Source organism: Zonotrichia leucophrys, chromosome 2 (assembly GCF_028769735.1).
Source record: "Zonotrichia leucophrys gambelii isolate GWCS_2022_RI chromosome 2, RI_Zleu_2.0, whole genome shotgun sequence".
In the NCBI taxonomy this organism is placed as follows: Eukaryota; Metazoa; Chordata; class Aves; order Passeriformes; family Passerellidae; genus Zonotrichia; species Zonotrichia leucophrys.
In genome coordinates this window covers 134116557-134138731 of record NC_088171.1, presented here as the reverse complement: position 1 = coordinate 134138731, position 22175 = coordinate 134116557, and the positions used below count along the sequence as shown (strand labels likewise).

The following is a 22175-nucleotide window of genomic DNA, read 5'->3' as shown; positions in this document are numbered from 1 at the left end:
AAAAGAGAGGTGAAAAGCCACAGGCGCTCAGCCCACGATCCGCACACATGGAAAGGCAAGTGAGTTGCTCTATTTACCTTTATTTCATCCTGTGGAACTGTCACTCCTTGTGGAAAGCTACAGATCTCGACCTTTAAGTTAAATTACTGTGTTAGTCTGTGAGAACTTGGTTTGGTGAACAGGCTTTATTTAGAAAAGCTTTCTGCGCAACCTTCACATAAAGATCTCATAAATACATCTGCGCATCAGCATTGGCAGCTCGCTATGAGCACGGGCAAGGATAAACTTGCACTTACTGGAAATTTCGAAATTATCTTTTTGAAATGCCGCTATCCTGAAAAATCTTCCTAGGACAAGAGCAGAGGAGATAAGCAACAGCATGAGACAAAGCTTTTCTCACTTCGCTTGAGCAATGAGTATACACCGCATGGGGCTCTGAGCAACCTGGTCTAGTGGAAGGTGTGTCCTGTCCTGGCAGAGGGGGCTGGGACTAGATGATCTTTAAGGTCCCTTCCCTTCAACATTCTATGATTCTACGCAGTGAGCTATTCGCCGCGGCGATCTGCGCTCGGCTCTGGCATCCTGCATCATTTTTCGAGCGCAGAACTCGAACGGAGCGGGATGCCTCCTCCTGTCCAGCGCAGGGGCCGCTCCTTCTGACGGGATGGGGAAGGCTCCATGCCCGGCCCGAGGGCCGCGACCCGCCCGCCACAGCGCTCCCGCGGTGCCCGAGGGCGAAGCCCCGGCGCGGCTCTCCGGGACACGCCGGCACCGCGCTCCCCCGGCTCGCTCCTCCCATCCCGGCTGCTCCGCCTTCCCCGACCCGCGAGCCGTGGGACGCTTTTCCGTGAGGAAGTGGCTCGTCGGTGGGGTAGAAGGAGGAGAGAAGCGCTGGCCAGGAGAGCAGGCGGGGCAGGGAGTGCGGGGGGAGCGAGGGAGTGGGGCCAGAGGAGCGGCGCTCCAGGCGCCGCCGAGCCCGGCGCAGTGCGAGCATGAGCGGCGGGGATGGCGGCGGCGGGGGCCGGGCGGGCGCTCTCAGCTACGGCCTCCCCTCCATCCCCTCCAGCAAACTCCCGGACTTGCGTTTTATCAGCCGGGGCGCTTACGGGACCGTGTCCGCCGCCCGCCACGCCGACTGGAGGGTCCCGGTGGCCCTCAAATGCCTGCAGGGGCCGCTGCTAGACAGGTAACGGGGTGGGCGGGGGGCCGCCGGCCTGGGGCATCGCCGGGGCCAGGGTCGAGCCGAGCCGCCTTTCCCTGAGGCCGCGCCCAGAAAGGGGCGAGGTGCCGGTCCAGGATGCCGGAGTGAGTTTCTGAGGTCTGTGGGTTAGATGCTGGTGTTTCGGTAGGCAGCCTTGCTTTAATTCCACGGGGAGAAGGGATCTCACGAGGATGATTCAACTTGGGCCAAGAGAAAGCACGGACCGGCCCCGGAGCTTCCTCACTTTCGATTATTGTAAAGGGCTGGTTTCGGTCTCGGTCTCTGAGACAATAAGTTGTTTCTTTTGGAGTTTTTTCCCTTCTGCACTGTGCGCCTTGAGCCCTCCTCAAGGTGGGATTGACAGAGTTTGGCTTCTTGCTGGGTCTGTTGGTTGCTAACCATTTTGCTGAGGTATCCACAGGATATTAAAGTGCAGCGATTACTGTAGATTTGGTGTTTACATAGAGAGAGGCAAATCGGGAGTATACTGTTCTATCCACTGGAGATTGCTTCTAGAAGAAGCTTCTCTGAGACCACGCAAAATTATTGTTTTTCCCCAGATCTCATAGTTCTGAGAGAAGCTGTTTTAAAATGATAGGCTTGTAGACCCCCCTGCAAAGCTGCTGTTTTCTATGCAGCACTTGGGTTCCCCATTTTCCAGGTACCCAAGTTGCATCGTATTACAGGAGCTGTCACTCCATGCAAGGACACAGCGAGTTGTACTTTTTCATTTGACATTGTCTTAGTCAATCCCCATAGTTACAATTTGTTAACAAATCAATGCAAATTTGCCTCTTCTTAGGCTGTCTGAAGCCTACCTGACTGTAAACCTGCCTCTGAGTCATATCTTGCTGTCTTCAAGCTTTTGCCTCAAGTTTCTTTGATGTAGTATTAGGCCTTTAGGTAGGACAGCTTCACCCAGAAAGGCTGCTAGTCTTGTGACTCAATATACTTGAATACAAGGCAAGTTGTTTTAAGCTCTTTCACCTCTTATTGCTCAGGTTTGTGTATACACAGGCTTTATCTCTGAAATCTTGCCAGAAGTGGAATCTCAGTTATGTTGTGTTTTCTGATAAGCTGTGGGAGGGAGGGAACTGACTGATGGGTGTTGTGGGGGATTTTTTGTTTTGAGATTTTTTTTTTTAATGTCTGCTTAAATCCCAGCTGGAAATACAGCATTTATCCTCAGAACACAGCTAGGAGAAAACACCAAGGCTAATTTTAGCTTTTCAAGAATTTGGATTGGTGGGACATCTAACCTGTGAAATTACTATTACAAGGGCAAGTGAGGTAATCAGCATAATTCAGTCACTTACCATGATGCCTTAGGTTTTAGCTTTTATATTTCTCAGATTCTGTACTGCTTTAGGATGTAGTTCTGAGCTTCATATTAAGGAATAGTAAGCTCTCACTTCACAGAGAATCTAGACAAAACAGTTCTTTTCCTAGCTTGGAACCAAGAACAACCACCCAAATTTCAGGCCCAACGTGGACTGAAAAGAGAAAAACAGAAAGGATCAGACTTCATAACCTAAAGCTATAAGTGGACAATTAACTCCAGTATGCTAATGAACCAGAACTTATAAAAGTGAGAGACCTCGTGACTGGTTGTCCATTTTGTGACCATTTTGGTTTCATCTTGGGTGTAGTCCTGGCTGGGCTCTTGTACTGCCCAAGATGTGTCCATTGAGGTCTTCTAATAAGTACCTACTTTAACTCTGTCTAGCCTCTGGTCTAGGTCAGCCTTGATAAAGCATCACCATATGTCACACAAAGCCCAGAAATGCTATCAGAAGACTGAAAGCTATAAAAAAATCCATTATACCCGAGTCTGAGCAGCAAGTGCTTTGTTGGCTGTGCAGTAGGCAATATGAAATGCCAGTCTGTAACTGTTGTCAGGAAAAGGGATGAGTTCATGATGCCATTAATTCCCCGAGTGGGAAGCATGTGCTGTGCATCCCAGAATATGGTATGTGACCAGCCAAAGAGCAAAGCCAGGTGGGAAGCTGTTGTGGGAATGTGCTCATTTCAGCATTACTCAGTGCCCTTTGGCACGGAGCAGACAAAGGTGAAGTGACTGACAGGCACAGGAATAGACCGCAGTATGGCGCAATTCATTTCCCAGCCACAGCTGAATCCCATGCTAATGTGCCTTACTGTCTTGGAAAACCCCAAACTTTCTCAGGCCTAGTCATTTCTGGAGAGAGGGAGGAAGGTGTAGGGTTGTCTCTTTGATCCCATGCTTGTCTCAAAGGCTGCCTTTTTACTTCTGTCATTTCCTAGGGTTTCCTATAAGTCTTTTTCCGTCACACAGATAAAGGGACCTTAATTTCATATCTGTCTAAATCAGAATTTCCTGCTGCTAAGAGCTGCATGCTTTACTTCATAAGGCTTCCTCTTTTCCCCATATATCCTGACAGCCTTTTCTTTGTGAGTGCTAAACCCACCTTGATGGCTCCAGCCTGCCCTGGATGCTTTGGGGTGTGCCCTGAGCCAGCTCTCACCCTGGAGCTGTGCTGTGCACATAGCACAGTGCTCTGCTGAACAAATCGTGGTGGGCATAGCCCTGGCCCCAGCACAGCCCTGTTGCTTCTGGGTCAGACTGGCTCACATCCAAAGGATCAGTGTGCTCTAAATGTCCTGTATTTGAATATCCTAGTCATGTACTTGTACCTGTACCAGTCTCCACTAAGATCTAAATGGTTTTTTCACTGAATTATGCTTTATGGTCTAACTATCCTCATTGACAACAAACCCATTTTTTTCAAGGCTGTTTGAGATATAAGGCATACCATATGGTTTCTATTTTCAGGGATGGAATCATACTCAATCTTAAATAAAACTTGACCCTCTCAAACCCACATGCTGCAATGCCTAAATTTGTAATGATGCATCAAATCCACACTTATGAGGAGGTTTGAGGTAACAGAGTGCATCCACACAGTCAAATTCAGGCATGCAAAGGCACTCGTCATGAGGCTGGGCTATTCCTGCTTCCTGTGCATCTAGGGGATGTTTTTCCATAGAGCAATTCAAAGCAGGAACTGTTTGAGGGAATAATTTATGTGAAAACAAAGCATAGTTAATTGTTCCTTTTCCTTCAGAAAGGAACTTATTTTCCTTCAGAAGTCAAAAGTGCATTCCTTTAGCCCCTGTTTGTTAGTGTACATTAGAGTTGACTAGATTTAAATGGTTGGAGAATCATGTGTATTAAAATCTCCACTCTCTAGGAGATAAATATTGGGCTTGAGTAAAAAGTTGGGTTTGAAGGTGTTCAGTAAAGTGGGAGAAATGCAGCTCGTTGTTACCATTAGGGTTCCAAGGAATGGTGGAAGCTGGAAGTTCTAACTTTATCCTTATTTATCGGAAACATGGATGAAATGTGTGATGGAAATAGATTTGTGTGGTACAACAAAACCAGGGAAGCTGTCTTGTCAGCGTTTGCAGGTTCTGATTTGTCTTGCACTGTCTTGTTCTCAAAGCAGCATGGTAGAAATCCAGTGGTGAAGAGGTGGTGCATACAAGGAATTGACAGAGAATATAGTGACCCCAGCATTTTCTTGGAGTTTCATAGTACTGGTATGGTAATGCATTTTATTTGTTTGCTTGTTTTCTTTAAGCGATAGAAACCACCTTCTAAAAGAAGCAGAGATATTACACAAAGCCAGGTTTAGTTACATTCTGCCAATTTTGGGAATCTGCAACGAGCCAGAATTTCTGGGGATAGTAACAGAATACATGACCAATGGGTCATTAAACCAGCTATTGCATGGGGTAAGTGTACTTATGGTCTTTAAATATGATACCTGGCTACTCCAAGTAGATTGCAATCTTCATACTTAATTAATATAGTAAAATATTTTATTTATAATATTTCATGCTAGAAGACAGTCAGTATCCCTAGTAGTTTTGGTGCTCAGATAGACCTTCTGTATCTCAAAACCACAACTCAACTCAGCTGACTTAATGTTGTGACATTTTTTCTTTAATGTTGTGACCTATAATGAGTTTTTATGTTGAATTATTACATACAGTTGAAAAATCTCAGTTGTTCTCTAATTAAATTCTGAAATACTTATGCTTGTTTCAGTCTGGGTTTCTGAATTACTGCCAATACAAATATTGATTTTTTTTTCCATGAGTTTGAATATTTAAAAAAAAAGAAAATTTTTACTTTCAATTATAGAAGCTAAATATTGCTAATATAAACAAGTATGATTATTTCTACCAGACCTTATTCTTTGAGTAACTTTTCCTGTGCTGAACTCTCAGTTGCTCCCATTAGTTTGGCCTGCGCAGTGTTGCTACTGCAAAGCTACTGCAGTTCTGTCTCAACAGCACTAAAGTCTCTTCTCTACCTTTAATCAATCACATCTCATGCCTAGAGAGCTCAATTGTGGTTTTCATAAAGGCTTTAGTGTCAATATAACTTCTGAGACCTCAGTTGAGTTTTACTACATTTTTCTTGTTGTATTATTATTTGTAAAGGTAGCATTTTGTGCATAGTTTCAATGCAGTTTTTTTTGTTCCCCAGTGTCAGCTGCAGATATGATTTTTGTCATTCTTTGTGTAGGAGTCATAAATTGTGGGTTAAATGTTTGATGCAGAAGTTCATCTGTAATTCATATTTCCATAGGAATGAGTGGTGTAGTAAATGTTCAACATCATGAACTACTATGGGAATGGAAACATAGCACTGCACAATTATTATTTTTTTGAATAGGCTGATAGTGTTTCTTTAACAGCTAATGAGTCTTAATGGACCATTACAATTTGACCATTATAATTTTTTCAGGAGTTTGTATGTTTTAAAAGATTATTGTTTGCCCAAGTAATTTTCTCCTTCTTTTTATAAAAGAAGTCTTTGTGCGTGCTGTTAGAACAGAGGATTATATTCTGGTTTTGTGGTTTTATCTTGGCAGAAGGATGTATATCCTGACATTCCCTGGTGCCTGAGATTCCGCATTCTTTATGAAATTGCTTTGGGAGTGAACTATTTGCACAACATGAATCCTCCATTGCTGCACCATGACTTAAAAACACAGAACATTTTGCTGGATGATGAGCTTCATGTCAAGGTAGGGTTATTTAATTCTTACGTTCTTCAGCATCCAGAATGAGTGAAAGTGTTTTCATTATTGTAGAGGAGGAAGGGTGAGGTTGTGGCCTTACAGAGAGGATGTAATTGTATGGTGGATTTTTATTTCTGTCCTCGCAGACAGAACTTTGGAGTTTTTCTTTTGGAAGCTCTGTATTACTCAGTTGTGGATTTTATCTGTCTGAAAAGACCAGGAAGACAGAAGTTAGGCTGTTTCTGCTGTAGCAGTAGCTGATACTCAATAGTGGTTACACTCTTGTTTGTCAGCCTTCCAAGGCTAGCTGTATCTGGTCCTTCCTGAGAAGAAAACACAAAGTGTTCTTGCCTGAGATGCTCTGACAAGTTACTTCTGATAGGCAGTAGGTCAAGTTCAAATGTTAATGCTCCATTTGATACTTACCATGCAATATGGACATTTCTGTTCTGTAGGGGTAGTAATACAACATGCAGAACAAAACTTTGAAATCTTACTATGTTTCAGGCTTTTGTGAAGCTCCTTAGAACAAGCAAACATACATGCAGAAATATCAGTAATTACAAACTTTAATTCTGCATGTAAAAATATCACTGCCATGATGTGAAAAAGGGACTGAAGGTACTTCTGACAGAATGTTTAGGTGCTTCCATAATTTTGTTGTTTCTTGTTATTTTAAAAAGATCTGGTTTTATAACTGATAGAATATGTTACTCAAGTAAATAGAAATAAGATATTTTGCACTAAATTTATACTTGAAAAGTGAATGTTTTAGTTGCTACTGTAAGTTGACTCCCTTTATGACTCCTTTGAGCAAAGATCCACTGCTGGTTACTTCTTTCTCCATTGCACAGAAATTTTTCTTGGCAGCAAAGTGCCTCACATGGCTTTGTCTCTGCTCACACCCTCAGCTGGTCATACTTCCTCCCACTCAGTTGTGCTGGTATTGGCATCTCCTGAGCTTCCTGATAAACCTGATCAGGGAACTAGTCCAAGTCATTTTTTTATCCACTGTGTTTTTAATCCCTAACAGCTTTGGTGTGGCCTGGTGCTCTGCCTGATCATATCTGAAGTTTCTTTGCTGAGGCACTGGAAGGGAAGAGGTGAACTCTTGCATACCTGCCCGGCCTCCTGCAAGGCGTGTCCTTGGGGTTTTAAGTGAAGCAAGATTCTCTAAACTAGTACAGTGACAGGAAATGCAAACAAGGTTTATCATGCATGCCAAACAGAAGAGATACTGCATATGTATAAAAATCACAGCATTTACAGGGTGCTTCTGACTGTCTCTGATCTACTGAATGAGCAAGACTTAAGACCAATTACAATGAGGAAGGCTTGATGAGAATGAGTTGTAGAGAAGAAAGGTTACTTTTCATTGTGGATTTTGATGTATGCTCTTCAGAAAGCTTGTTTCTGTTGTCTTAATTTCCTTAGTGCTTGCACAGGCATCTTTGTTGAAAATGTTTTTGCTGTTGTGCAAATGCTGGACAAGTGCAGAACTGGTAGCTGGCTGATTCTGTCCCATGTATGCCAGACACTGCAGCTCAGCCAGCAGGTGCATTCTGCTAAGTGTCTCTCTCCTTATCCATAACCTAATCAGGCATCTGGTGCCCTGGCTTATGGATGTCTGAGGATGTAAAGGGAAGTCAGTTACTTCTTCATGTAGATGAATTGTATTGTGTAGAAAGGAGCAAGGCTCCAGAGTGCACAGTAAAGAAATTATTCAGCAACTTTTTGCAGCACGGAATTTCAGAATATCAAATTTATTAATTCAAGATTAATACATCATAGTTTTGGGAGTGAAGAAGTGCCCTAAAGTTGTTCTGTGAGAAGAACTGCCTTTGGATATTAGCAAGCTGAGTTATGTATAACTACTGTGGTTTATACTAAACTTGTGCTTTCTTCACAACTAGGGAGTACAAGTAATCAATGATGATTTTGTTTGCTTTTTTTAGCATGAGAAAGTGATTTTCTTCAAATGGCACAGCTATCTACAGCAGATTCCTCATCCATAGTGTACATGAGTCCTTCGTTAAAAGAGCAGGTTAGGGCAGTGCTATAGGTATAGCATGAGTCACAACCTGGGAATGCTTTATGGACTGGAGTTGATGTTCCCTGTTGCTAGGAGAACCACATACTTTTTGTGTGTCAGGTTAAGAGCTTTGGGTGACCCCTTTTTCTGGGTGTATTTCAGGAATTTCTAGCAACTGTCAGCAGATAAAACCGGTTTTTCTTCTCAGAACAATTGATTTGACCTTTGCAGATTGCAGATTTTGGCATGTCCAAATGGCGTGTCATATCCACATCCCAGTCCCGAAGCGAGTCCTCCTTGCCGGAAGGAGGGACAATTGTCTACATGCCACCTGAGGATTACAACCCCAGTCTGAAAACCCGGGCAAGTGTGAAACATGACATCTACAGGTAACTCCTGTTGATCTCTAGTGGGGCTTGAAATCTGAGCTCAGATATGATTTACTGAACTTAGATTTTAGCATATTCTCAGCAATTCTATTATTTTCAATGATAATATCACAGCTATATAGGCTGAATGAATTGGGAAATGAAGAATTGAGTGATAGCTGGATTTAAAGACTTTTGTGCTGTGACAAGTGTAATGCTCCAAAACTGAGCTGAGACTACAGAAATAGGTGGGGGACTGGTTTCTGGAAATAAATGTACACATACAATTCAGGGAAGGAAGGAAGCCATTCACACCATCAAGTCAATGCACATACGCTTAAAATTTGTGTAATCAAATAACATAATTTCAGAATGTACTTGGGGGAAAGTAGAAAATGTATTTTTGGAAAGGAGGTAGAAAAAAACAGGATAGTGGGGTTGGAGAAAGTAGTTACAGTAATCTTGTTAAGGAATAATTTACTTTGTGAAAGTTGTGGTAGTTTTGTGTTGGCACTCCTGAGTACAAGTAGTAGAATAGTAAATAGAGTGGTGGTGACCCATATAACAGAAGGAGATCTCTCTGAGGAATTTGAGTTACAATTGGCTGGTCTAAAATGGTTTGGAGAGCTCAGAGATTACTTGAAGAATTTTGGGAGGAATTATCATGTGTAAAGGAAGATTGAGAGGGCATGAACTTGCCAATCACTGTGAAAAGGTCATATTGTCACATCATTCTGGTGCAGTCTGCCACCTTTACCTTCACTGATCTCTGACATGGTTATATCTTGGTGAGAGATGACTCAGGCTCAGAGGGTCCTACTGACTTCCAAGGAAACCACTGTTTCCCTTAATTATCCCTTAACCCTAAGAAGCACATGAAGTTCCTTGACATCCCATCCAGATGACAACACACCTTCTTTCTTTACCCTTTGATGAGAAGATATGGATAAGGAAAAAATTGAAAAGAAAAAAAGGTGTATTGAGAGGAAAGAAAGGGTGACTGACGGCTTTAATGAATGGGCGGAGAGGAAGAAGACAATTGTTTCTTAGAAAGAACATAATATTTTCAGAGGAATAACAACCAAATTGGAGAAAATATAAGAACACATCAGAAGGGCATAAAAACCAGATAAATTAGGAAGGAAAGAGATTATGTGAGAAGAAAGAAGAGAGACGGAGACAACATTGGAAAGAGAGATGTTCAAGGCAGGAAGACATGAAGGTGTAGAGACAGTGAAGAACCACCAGAAACACCACACAGGAGGTTCCATGCTCACTATCAGCAGGAGATGCTACAAAGCAGAAATAAGAAAGGAAAACAGGAATAGTGTAAAAGGGAATGCTGCAGTGTTGTAGAACTGAGAAAATAATCTTTAATTGTAGAGAGATTCCAAACTGAATGAAAGATATTATTAAATAGCTGGATATTTTCTGGATGTCAAATTATTGATCACAGCTGAGTGTTGCTGAGATACTAAAGATAATTTTTGAGGAGAGATCTTTCTTAAAGAAACAAGTTATTTAAACAACAATCAATCAGCTTAACTTCTACAGAAGGAATGATTTGCTATACCAGTTGCATGGATTTGCCAGGAATACATCAAAAGCAGACTTTTATAACAGGGAAGTTACTCATGCTTTTATTAAAAGCTGCATGAATAAATTTTATACCTGAAGAACGTTAAAATGTAAACAGGGTAAATAGGAAAAATCAGTTTATATGATTTGATTTTAGGCATCAGTTATTTGTTTTTACTTCATTTTTTTGAATTCTTACTTGGTAGCTGTTGAATGGTACAGTGCTTTAAGGCAGTTAATGCAATTGTATGCAAAATTTGGCACTTCTTAGTGTTGTAGGAAGGAATCTCAGTACATTCATACCAAGGGTGGGGAACAAGCCTTAGCAGCAGTTGATCATGGTGGTTATTTTCTGGAATGACACTGCCACAATGCTTATAAAGACTTGGACTGAAAACATGGAAATACACACTTGTCAGCACCTTGAGTGCATTCTGAAGTTATGGAAGCACTGAAGCTTTAGCCTGGATTGTCCTTTCTAAATCCAGAACTGGATACTTGAATACAGTGCTGTGATTAATACTGGGATCTTTTCATGGAATAGAGCTTCATTCAGATATGGTAGAGTCTGTAAGGAAAAGTTGCAGAGAATGACTGAGAATTCAGTGCTGCTTTTATATGAAATCTGCTAACCTTATTTAAATTACAAAGTTGTTTAAAGTTACCACTTCCTAATATATCCTGATGACTGAAGTGACTAGTTTACTAAAGATGGGGCAAGTTTGTGCTCACTGAACCCCTTGCCATTCCTGTTGGTGTGAATGGAAAAGAAGGTCACTGAGTAAGCTACATGTGTGTTCAACCTTGTGGCATTAGTTCAGAGTAGTCTTCCCAAGTGTCTTTTTTGGAAAGTGAATGCTGTGTGTAAGTGACATCTCTCCCTATGGAGAAGATTGCAGGGGATGAAAGCATATATGGGAAGGGAAGAAGCTGGAGTGGGCGTCCCAAGTGCAAGTATCTGTGAGGATGTGTTGGGATAGAGCTGTGGCTCAAAGCCGTCCTCCCTGCTAATATCCAGCTTCCCTTGGGAATGTCAGGGAATGTCAGTCCATACTAGGAAGATGCCAGAATATTGCAGTTAGGACAGAGCAGTTGGTTCTCTGGGGCTCACTTTAATTTGTGTGCTGAGATTTAAACTCCATGTACGTAATTCACAACATATTAGCAGAGCTAAGTTGATACAGATTTGGAATAGGAGTTTATATGCCATGGATTTTGTCTGGACCTAATAGTATTATTTAGTTCAAGATGAGTTCACCTGCTAGTTTTCATATATTCATGTCAACACTTTAGTTAGCTATAGTCAGTCCCATGCATGCTTACAGGATCATTTTACCAAAATGTTTTAAATACAATGTAAAGCTGAGCATATTGTGTCAACTGTCTGTAGTCTAAAATAACATCTTCTGTACTTTTTATACTGTAAACAGCTATGCAGTTATCATATGGGAAGTGATGTCAAGGAAACAGCCATTTGAAGGTAAGACCATTGCTTCCTTTATTTTTCATGCCTTACCTAGTGGTTAAACATGAAACCTGGGGACTTAATTATAGGGGTTACTTTCTAATAATTCAGCTTTTAAGCTTATTGAAGAACACTTTGAAATACTTTTCAAATTAGACTATAGTTTTAGTATCTTTTTCAATTACAGTGTTGTTTCATAAATTAAGAATACCTTTTCTTTAATCAAGAAATGTAACCTTATGTTGATTATTTAAATTCTGTGTGTGCAAATGGAATTACTTCTCCTATACAGTAAGCTCTTTATATTGCATATATTTCTAATGACTTCACAATGTCTGTTTTGACAGAAGTTATAAACCCCTTGCAGATAATGTACAGCGTGTCACAAGGACAGCGACTAGACTTGAGTGAGGGAAGTCTATCAATGGACATTCCTCATCGAGGGCTGATCATAAGGCTGATGGAAAGTGGATGGGCACAAAACCCAGATGAAAGACCATCCTTCTTAAGTGAGTTTACCTTGCCAGGTTTCTGTTGAACATGGTGCTTATAGTGCAAGGCTATAGTCTTGAAAGGGAAGTATTGAAGATGTCAGGAGATCTGTCTGCTTGGTCCTGCTGCTTATCATAAAGTGCTTGGCTGCTTCCTTCATGTCTGTAAACAAACTTTTACAAATGGAATTATGTGTGTGCCATAAAACCGGGTTGGCTCTTGGAGTCTTTTGTATTTACCATCTCTTAATTTACCTGTAAAAAAGCCACATGTTTTGTTTAACTACTTGTGTTTGGAGGTTTTTGTTTATTGTTGAAGATAATTTGGGGTTTTTTTAAGAGGGGATGGGAGAATTGAAGTATAAAATGAATACTGTGGGATTTATGAGCATCCAACCAGGACCAATGAACCACTGCACATCAGATTAGTTGTAGTGACTTCAGCTTGTATTTGCATCTCAGTGTAAATCTTTCACTGACACTTTAATTGTTGCATCTCCTTTATCAAGCAAGAACTGGATTTTTTTTCTAAGCAAGGAAATGTATCTTAATACAATATTTTCTAAAATAAAAAATAGACACATTGTGACATTTCCATATGCATTCTTGTTTTCCTATGCCAATTAACAAAAAAAAATAGTAATTTAAGTATGTGGTCACACTGAAGGGAAAATTATGTGGCCTATGTACTATAGTATGGGCTAACTTGGATTCTCTTTTTAGTGCTATGTGTGTAGTAAGATGGTCTTTATAAAAAAAAAGTGTTGCTTTTGCCACTACTTTACTATCATAAAAGGAAAGAAGAAGTTGCAAAACTATTGCAAAATTAGGGGAAGTGCAGCTCACTGATGGGGAACTTAAGCAATTACTGTAGCATAGGAACACAGACACACAGAGGCCAGTGTCATTTGGTTTCACTGGGTGTGATAGGTCAGTGCTTTGACTATCCCATCTTCTCTGGCCCTGCCTCATGCCTTAGGCATGTGTTCTGGATATTGCTGTGGTGGAGGTGTGTTTGTTTATTTTTCTGGTATAAATCTTTAACACTTCCTCTGGAGTGAGAAGACAGCAGCCCACTCTGAGGTCTTATGGTGTTTGGGTCCTATTCAGCTAATCAGGCGTGATGGGGCTACTTTAAAGCACAGCAAACCACCAATCTCTCCATTCCATGAGTGTGAGACTTGCATTATCCCAGTCCAGCATTATTCTGGATCTCTTGTGGTACACATTTCTTTTGGCGGTGTGAACTGTTCTAAGAGAAGCAAGCAGCTTCTGTTTTAGCAGCATAAGTGGTTTGATATGTGCCATTAGCAAAATTACTTTTGTGAATGTAAGAAAGACACTTCAGTACAGTGACAACTTGATTTCTACTTCAGACCATTCACCAAGTACTCTTCCTTTGTTCAGAATGTTTAATAGACCTGGAACCAGTTCTGCGAACATTTGATGAAATAGCTATGCTGGAAGCAGTACTTCTCTTAAAGAGATCAAAGGTAAGTGGCTTTAGTCACAGTCATGAGTTGGTCAAGTTAGTTGGTGACTTTCACTTTCTAAAAGGAGTCTTATCTCCTTTGTCATTTCTTCTGCGTTTCCTTTTTCTAATCTTGTATCTCGTTGAAACATGCATTTGTGTGGGGTTGTCGTCTTACAGCAGAAATTTAATACAGGAAAATATTTCTCTTCCAGTCACTATATGAATCACAAAGTATTTACAAGAGTGGAAAGAAAGGAAATGTGGAGCAGATACCTCTAAATATACCTCTGAATCCTGAAAAGGTAAATACTTTACGTGTTGCATTTGATATGTCAGCATCCTGAGAGGTTAAAGGAAGTTTAACATGGTAAGGGGAGCTGTTCTGCACTTTGCTTCCTGTACAGTCATGAAAGGCATGAAATGCATTACTTGAGCCAGGGTGTAACAAATGCAAAGCCATTTTTGTGAAGATAGAAAAGGGTGAGTATGCAGAAATTAGAAGGGCATCTAAATATGGGAAAGCTCTAAATATGGCATGGAGCTGTCCAGGGGAGGTTTAGGTTGGATACCTGAAAAAGGTTCTTCACCCAGAGCGCAAACAGGTACTGGAACTGGCTCCCTAGGGAATTTATCACAGCACCAAGCCCAGCAGAGTTTAAGTGTTTACACAGTGCTCTTGGGCAAATGATTCTTGGGGTGCTCCACCAGTTGGACTTGATGATCCTTGTGGGTCTCTTCCCACTCTACATATTCTGTGAGTCTGTGATCCCCTCAAAGAGGAATGCACACAATGCCTGCCAATAATGAGAGATTGTCTGCTACTCCCTTACACCTCTATGGAGCTTGCTTGTATAGGGTAATATAGATTTGTATTTATATTTTGATTCTTAATGCTGCTGCTTTTGGTTCTTAGTTAACCTTGTATACAAAATTGCTATCATATTTGAAAATATATAAGTATTGGGATTACATTCTTTCTCTTGATTTGCCATATCTTAATTGTGCTGTCTGTCGAGATAGCAGGGAAAACATGGTGATGGAAGAGTTCTCTGTAAAAACATTGCAACTTCATATTTGTTTAATGTGCCTGTTCAATATACACCTGGATTTCTTTCAGCCAACATATTCTAGCTCCATAGAGTGTGATCCACTTCCCCTTCGGAGCATCCCTCCAGATACATCAAAATTCAAGTCTATTCCCCAGTGTAATATCCTCTCATCAGGTGAGATACTCTTGACTTCGTGTAAATTTAAGTTGCCATTGCAGCTTTACATTCACTCTGTGACATTGCATTTGTGTAGTAGAAAATTTGGTCTCTCTATGTCAGGAAAAAAATGTCTTTTGTAAACTTTGTGCTTTGGGTAAAAACTAGCCTTTTTAAGCTTTAATTTTCTGTTCCTATCACCTGAAAAGTCTTTAGAGCTCACAGGTTCAGTTTTCCTATTCAGAGTTGTGAAGGCAGAGCTAACATTTTCTTGTCTCTTCAGGCTCTTAGCAGTTTAGTTGATTTGGTTTGTTCGTTTCTTTGTTTGTTTTTGTTCTTGTTTGGTGTTCTTGTTTTGTTTTAACTACTTCTGAATATAAAAAAGGCTACATATTTTAAGGCATTCTAGAAACTGAGTAAGCTCAAAGTTTCCAGTGCAAGTTTCTGGATAATTTTTAATTCAGTAAATAAAAATGTCTTTAATAGACTGCTTTGCAAAAGTATCTGCACAGATCTTTTGTAGATGTCCCCTTTTATGAATAAAAGTTGGCAAAATTCCCTGAGAAAACTCAATTTTGAGGTTTTGCTGATATCAGAAGCCAGAAGCATACAATAGAACCCAGGTGGAATAGCAACACATTGTGAAACTAAAACTGCATTTAAGTTTCTTCCCTTGACAGAATGTAAACATATTTCAAAAGAATAGAGTGTTCTCTGGCATTGCAGGGACCAGGAGTATGAAAGCTGGCAAGACTTTTGACTTCACTGCTAAAAAAAAGGTCATCAAAAAGTATTCTGAGGTGCTGCAAAACCAGAGATACTCTGGTAGAGGTAGGAGAGCACAGGCAGTTCCTCTTTCAGCTCCTGTTTGAACACATACACATTTTTCAACTTCTGCTCAGAGTACTAGAAAGGTATAAATACAGGAGGAACTTGGGTGAAAAAAATTACAGGAGCCTTAAGGACTTCCAGTTACTGGGGAAAATGGCAGAAAGCAAGCGCAGGGTTCTTTTGCTGTACCTCAACTGAAGCATTTATCTATACAGCATAAAAACCTCAAAGATGAAGAATAACTCATATTTACCTAGCTTAATAAGTGTGTTGTGATGAATTCTAGAACATGGAATATTAGTTTGAGCATGAGCATGGACTGTAAGGGTAGTTACATAAGATAATGATAAATGTCAGCCTTTCTTGCTGCTGGTTCTTGTTATGAATTGTTGTGTCTGCATGTGGAGGGAATCAATGAAAATTTATTGATTTATTGGTACAATTAATCTGATTGGTCAGCTGGTGGTTGTTTTACAGAATCATTGCTTAGACTTTATTGTGTTTATGTATAGATACTGTAAAGCTTGTAAAAATAGTGCCTACAAAACTCAACTGCAGAAGAGTTTATTACTTTGCCAATAGCTGCAGCAGGTAGTGTTATAGTGGGAAGCAAGACTGACATTCATCTTGCTTTTCAAACTCACCTGCAATTGTTTTAGGTGAAAATTCTATTCCAGGTAGCTGTTAGCAAGAGAGGAGTTTGGCATGGCATGAAGGCAGAAGTTAATGACTACGGAGTCTAGCGGAGTTAATGACTATAGATTCTTGTTTTTTCCATCAATACATTTAGAATACTTTTTCAGAATATTGCTTCTTCAGAGTTAAGACTTGTCTTCTAGCCTTCAGCCTTTCTTTTCAATTTTACTTTTTTTTCCCCTTCCCTAGTGAGCTTTTCTTGGGTATTTCCTTAAACAGCTCTTTTCCCTCTTCCCATTTCATTTCTGATACAGAGTAATCCTTTAATATAGTTTGTTTTGCTAGATGAACAGGATGCACTCTTTTGAAATCCCTTTGTAAAATAAACTTCTTTATTCATGTAGTATCCTAACTAGTCCTCCTGGTGCATGTTCTGACTTAAGTGAATTAAGGCTGTGTAGTATTATGAGAGACATGACAAACTTGTTTTGTCTACAAAATCCCCCTTACTTACTGTACCTTAGAATTTTATTTTTCCTTTCTCACAAGATCCTTCATTACAGAATAATCTACTTAGGGGTTGTTTTTATTCCTCATATCACTTCTGATCATTAGCCCCAACTTGAAACAGAAAGTCTATCTCTCATATTTTTCCTTCTTTTTCTATTTCTGTTACTCCATTCTTCTAGGTCAACTAGGTTCTTTTTGAGTAACTTGAGTCAATCTGGTTTTTTCTGAATAACATTTGACTAACTCCCAATAGCATTTTTTTTGAGGGAGTTGTTTAGCATGGAGAAAAGGAGGCTCAGAGAGGAAATTTTGCTCCTTAGCTCTCTGCAACTCCTGAGAGAAGATTGTGGCCTCTTAACTGACAAGCAACAGCAGCAAGCAGTAGGCTAAGAGGAAATGCCCTGAGTTGTGCCAGGGGAGGTTTAGACTGGATATTAGAAAAAAATTCTTCATGGAAAGAGTTGTCGAGCATTGGAACAGGCTGCCCAGGGAAGTGGTTGAGTCACCAGCCCTGGAGGTATTAAAGGATGTCTAGACATCCTTTTGGATGGCATTCAGGACATGGGGCAGTGGTGGACTTGGCAGTGCTGGACTTGATGATCTCAGGGTCTTCCCAATGGAAACGATTGTGTGATTTTATGATTGCATTTTCTTATGCTGTGTTCACTGGTCTCATTCTCTCATACCAGTACAAACCCTGTAGTTTTGTCTTTATGTTATGAAAATAAATTTGTGTGTCTAAAAATGTATAACATCCCAGCACAGCTGCTTGGAATTCTTTCCTGAAATGATCTTTCACTCACAGTGTTGTCTCCTAATCCCCTTTTTCATGCCATAGATAATATCTGCTGCTTCACAGTGCATAGCTCTGCCCAACTTTCTGCCTTGTTCATTAAATAAAATACTAGTTACGATGAGTTCTAGTCCATCATTTTAAAATACTGGGAATGGAGTTTCTTCCACATTTTCCTATTCCTGCTCTGTGTACTTACAGACATATTCTTCTACAGGTCAAGAAAGAGCTGGGAATACAACTTCAGATTTCCCCATTGGACAGGTAATCTCGAGTTGTCCATGGGGCTACCTCACTGTGTTTAGATGCTCATGTGAATTCTTGCATCTCTGGTTCTTAGTTAATGTCTTAGTTACTGTGTCTTTATCAAGTGACACTGTGAAAGTCTAATGAGAGCTATTTGCAGGGCTAGGCACATGTCCTGTAGTTCGTTTCTCACCAGCTCTTTGTTACCTGTTCCTTGTGTTATTTAACTGCTGCTTTCATATCTGTCACCAATTCTTCTATAAAAAAATTGTAAAGCTAGAAACTGTTCAACTTCCCCCCCAATATAAATACTTTTTACTTTTCTTTGGAAAAGTTTACATAAAGCTTTTGTGAAGTCATATCATGTTTTGTTGGACTACAGAAAGCTTCTATTGGCCTCCCACTGAATGTTACCTTCTCCCACTGCTCTTCAAGTCCTTTTCCCCAGTCTGAATCTTTATTTTAATATTTTCATCTTTGTTACACTGCCAAACTTCTTCAAAATAAATTATTCTGCTTTCCTGCTAACTTTTAGTGACCTTTCCAAATGCTCAAAGGATTTATTTTATTCTTCTAGTCCCTACAAAGAGCTTTTTTGTTGAAGTTCACATCTACCAAATTTATACTCCCATATACTTCTATTTCTTTAAAATAAAGCAGGACCCCATACCATAGTCAAGCCGTGGTAAAATATGAGGGACATAAATATATTCAGAATTTGAGTATAATTACTAATCTATTGTATATGATGTAAAAGTAGTTGGTTTATAACTTCTTCTGTGAAAATGCTCTAAATAGTCTCCAATGGGAGTATTTTATTTGTACACAGAAGTAATACAGCTTGTTCTTTTTCTTTTTTTGTCTTTTTTTGTCTTTTTTTTTTTTTTTTGTCTAAGATGGAAATTCTGGATGTCTACACTCTCTTAGCAGCCAGAGCACAGATGAAAATCTGTCTGTAACTCAGAGTGCCAAACTGCTTGTGCATCCATACAGTGCTGGTCTCTCACCTGCCAGGGGTATTTCAGATGCCCCAAGTTCTGCATCCCATGTGCTGCGGTCATCGCCGATTCCTCCAGGTACGGCAAACACTGTTTGACTCCACACCCACAATAAGTGTTCTGACATTGAATGTCTGTCTGTATGAAATGGAAACTGGAACTGTTACCCACCAGCACATGAAAACAAAACATTGCAAATTAAGAGTGCAAAATTAAGTAATTCTGTCCTTGTAGACTTACATTACAAAGTAAGCAAAAACAGTGTAAAATGTGGCCAAGTACAGGTACCTGTACCTACTAGTTTTTTTCTCTCCTCCTAATCAGATTCCTGCTGCCATCAGTCTTCTTTATCCCATTCCCTCTGCTCATAGTATTTCTATTTCCTACTGCAGTTGCAGTGCTACAGTCCAGCAGAACAGGAGGAAAACTTAGCTCAAACTTAGTGACTTTGTTGCCTGTCACTTCTCACTTTTTAGGCTTTCCAGTCTTCCATTTAGCAATGGTGGGGCGGAGAGAAGCAGCAACTGTGTCAGCATCTTAGCTGTAATGATCCTCTGTGTTATTTGGGAGCCCACTACATTATATTTTTTTGTGTCAAATAACTGTTAAAAGTTAACACAAAATTTAACAAGAGGAAACTTCAATGAGTAATTATTCAGGTATATTTTTTGAGGGGCCACACAATAACATGCAACTTTTTAAAGATCTGTTGCATCATCCCTCTCTTGAAAATATGAGAATCAACACCCTTTCACTGTGTGAAACCTCACCTTGAGAAAAATTCCAGGAAACCACAGGGATGTTTTCAGTAATCTGCAATAAAAATCCCCCTGAAAAGTGAATTTACCACCTGTCTCTTTTTAGTACCAGGTCGGGTTGAACACTGGAACAGGGTGCCCATGGAGGCTGCAGAAGTACCAGCACTTGGAGATGCTCAAAATTCAGCTGCACAAGGCCCTGAGCAACCTGAGTTATCCTTGAAGTTGGCCCAGCTTTGAGCAGGCCATTACATCAGATCACTTCCTTGAGGGTCCCTTCTAACCTAAATTATTCTGTAATTCAGATAGAATAAATACTCTAACCATTAGATTTGTCAAATTGGATCATTTTAACAGGTTTTTTTCAGCTTGTTCTTTGTTCTGTGGCAATATCTGTTGACAGTTACCATCCCTTCCTTTTTTCTAATCCTTTCCAATCTCAGATTTTGTATTGGAAACCATGCAAAAGAATGTAGCTCATCAGTGGATCCAAAGTAAAAGAGAAGAAATTATTGATCAGATGACTGAAGCATGTTTGAATCAATCACTGGATGCTCTTCTATCAAGATTTTTACTCATGAAAGAAGATTATGAACTTATAAGCACCAAACCTACAAGGACATCAAAAGTACGACAACTGCTTGATACTTCAGACAGCCAAGGAGAGGAATTTGCCAGAATTATAGTACAGAAGTTGAAAGATAACAAACAGCTAGGACTTCAGCCTTATCCAGATATTGTATCTAATTCTCAAAGACTGCATCTTTAAATTTATTCTTTCTTTATGAAACCATGTGAATATTTCTTACAACATGATTCTTGTTTCTAATATGGTATTTTATTTATGTTTAGCTTTGTCTTTGCTGTGCCTTTGTAAGAGTATCAGAAATGACCCTGAGTTCTTCTAGCCTGCATCTGGTCAGTAATCAATTAATAATTTGAAGTGCAATCATAAAACCAAACACTTGACAGTTGCTGACTCATTTTGTAAAAGTATTTTGTTTATACATGACAAAGAAAAACATTAAAGGTTCACCATTTTACATATTTGCTGTTTATACACATCCTTTTCTTTCATCTCACAGGATTGAGGCATGTAATCTTAACATTTTTTTCTCATTCCATCTGCTCTTTCTCACAGAGGAGGAAAAAAAACACCTAGGTGCTCTTTTCCAGGGCTGTTGGAAACATTCATGGCATTTTGTTGCCAGAGCAAGTGCCTCAGACCACAGCATAAGAAGAATTTTAGTCCAAAGAGGAGCCCAAGGGGAAGGAGGATGTTGTGCTTGTCATCTTTGTTCTGCTCAGGAGTGATATAAGAGAAAGGCTGCAGCTATAGCATTTTGCATTGTTTGGTTATAAACACTTCAGCTATTCTTGAAATCATTGTAGGATGAGATCCAGGAAGAACTTACATAAGGGCATCCTCACTTAATACCTTTTAACATTTCCTTGGTCATCTGCCTTGCCTTTGTCACCTGCCATCTTACCACCCCTTACCTTTGTCATCTGCCATAAATACTTCTCATGTCATGTTGCTAGATCAAACTTCTAACTCAATTTTATGTTTGGTATTTACATGATGAGCTGCATAAGTAGTTGGGTCTTTACAAAGATCAATCATATCCTGCCCTGCCATGCTGGAAGTAATGTGCAGGGGTCTCTTCCGCTATCACCTGCCTTAACCTCCTCTAGATCACATCTCTGCTGTCCTTTTTGTCTGAAGGATAGGAACATGTTGAGGCACAGGTGAGGCCACCCAAGAGGAAAAGGTATGTGGTATTTCTTCAGTTACTTTCACAAGACCTTAGTGACTTTATCTAGATGACTTCAAAACTAGTAAAAAATTACTGGTTTTAATTTGTCAGAACACAGCACAGGCAGATTATTTTTGCAAGCACTAATAAATAAGTACAATTTCTGCTCAGGCTATTTAAAATTTGGGAAAATACAATCTCCACATACAAGAATGGTGAAATATACCTAAATTACAATATAAAAAGGAGCAGATAAATGAAAAATCCTAAGGGATGGTTGTTTCAAAACCTATGGCGATGTAAGACCTGCCCCATTTCAATGATTCAAGCTTCAGTGTCATTAGTGGTTGCCAACAGCTTACTTTTTTCAATATCTTTATGATTTTGTGAACTGAATCACAAGAATACAATGTATAGTTTGTTGGATAGGAGAGGTTTAATTTTTTTTTTAAATAAAGAAAGATTTTGACATAAACTGGGTATTTGCCTTTTATCCGGCTTCCCTCTGGAAGCTGAAAAATTCCAGTTAAATAGCTGAAATCAGGGCTATGGTGCAATGAGTGGCTGTGCTTTTCCCAGAGTAGACCTAATGATGTCTAGCAGGGAGAGGTCTGAGGAAAGCTGGTGCCAAAACTGTGTGTTTCACTGCACATCACATTTTAAGCCACATTGTTCATTATTATTGGTCCTTAAAATAATATTTGTGTCTTGCAAGGTGGGAAGTAAGATTTCTTCAATGTGTGTCCAAAATTGTTCATGT

At 39.9% G+C, this 22175-nt stretch overlaps 1 protein-coding gene across 5 annotated transcripts; it reads left to right on the top strand.

The window, feature by feature from the left end:
- The first annotated feature begins 900 nt into the window (after nucleotides 1-900).
- RIPK2 (receptor interacting serine/threonine kinase 2) lies at nucleotides 901-21890 on the top strand. 5 transcript variants are annotated; one of them, XM_064706543.1, is made up of 11 exons: nucleotides 901-1186; nucleotides 4822-4975; nucleotides 6124-6279; nucleotides 8537-8694; nucleotides 11682-11731; nucleotides 12064-12225; nucleotides 13615-13700; nucleotides 13894-13983; nucleotides 14799-14904; nucleotides 18799-18978; nucleotides 20102-21890. In XM_064706543.1, the coding sequence occupies exons 1-11, from the start codon at nucleotides 993-995 to the stop codon at nucleotides 20425-20427; spliced, it is 1662 nt and encodes a 553-aa protein (XP_064562613.1). In that variant the 5' UTR covers nucleotides 901-992; the 3' UTR covers nucleotides 20428-21890. The 5 variants fall into 5 exon arrangements, with proteins under 5 accessions (XP_064562613.1, XP_064562615.1, XP_064562617.1 ...); XM_064706545.1 differs by lacking the exon at nucleotides 20102-21890 and adding an exon at nucleotides 19765-20066; XM_064706547.1 differs by having other exon boundaries at nucleotides 1050-1186; nucleotides 4687-4975.
- Nucleotides 21891-22175: the final 285 nt, after the last annotated feature.

Bases quoted from the DNA above. Each gene is read 5' to 3' on its own strand.
- RIPK2 (XM_064706543.1), top strand. From the start codon at position 993: ATGAGCGGCGGGGATGGCGGCGGCGGGGGCCGGGCGGGCGCTCTCAGC. The intron at 6,280-8,536 runs GTAGGGTTATTT...TGACCTTTGCAG, and splicing joins ATGATGAGCTTCATGTCAAG to ATTGCAGATTTTGGCATGTC. The intron at 8,695-11,681 runs GTAACTCCTGTT...TACTGTAAACAG, and splicing joins GTGAAACATGACATCTACAG to CTATGCAGTTATCATATGGG.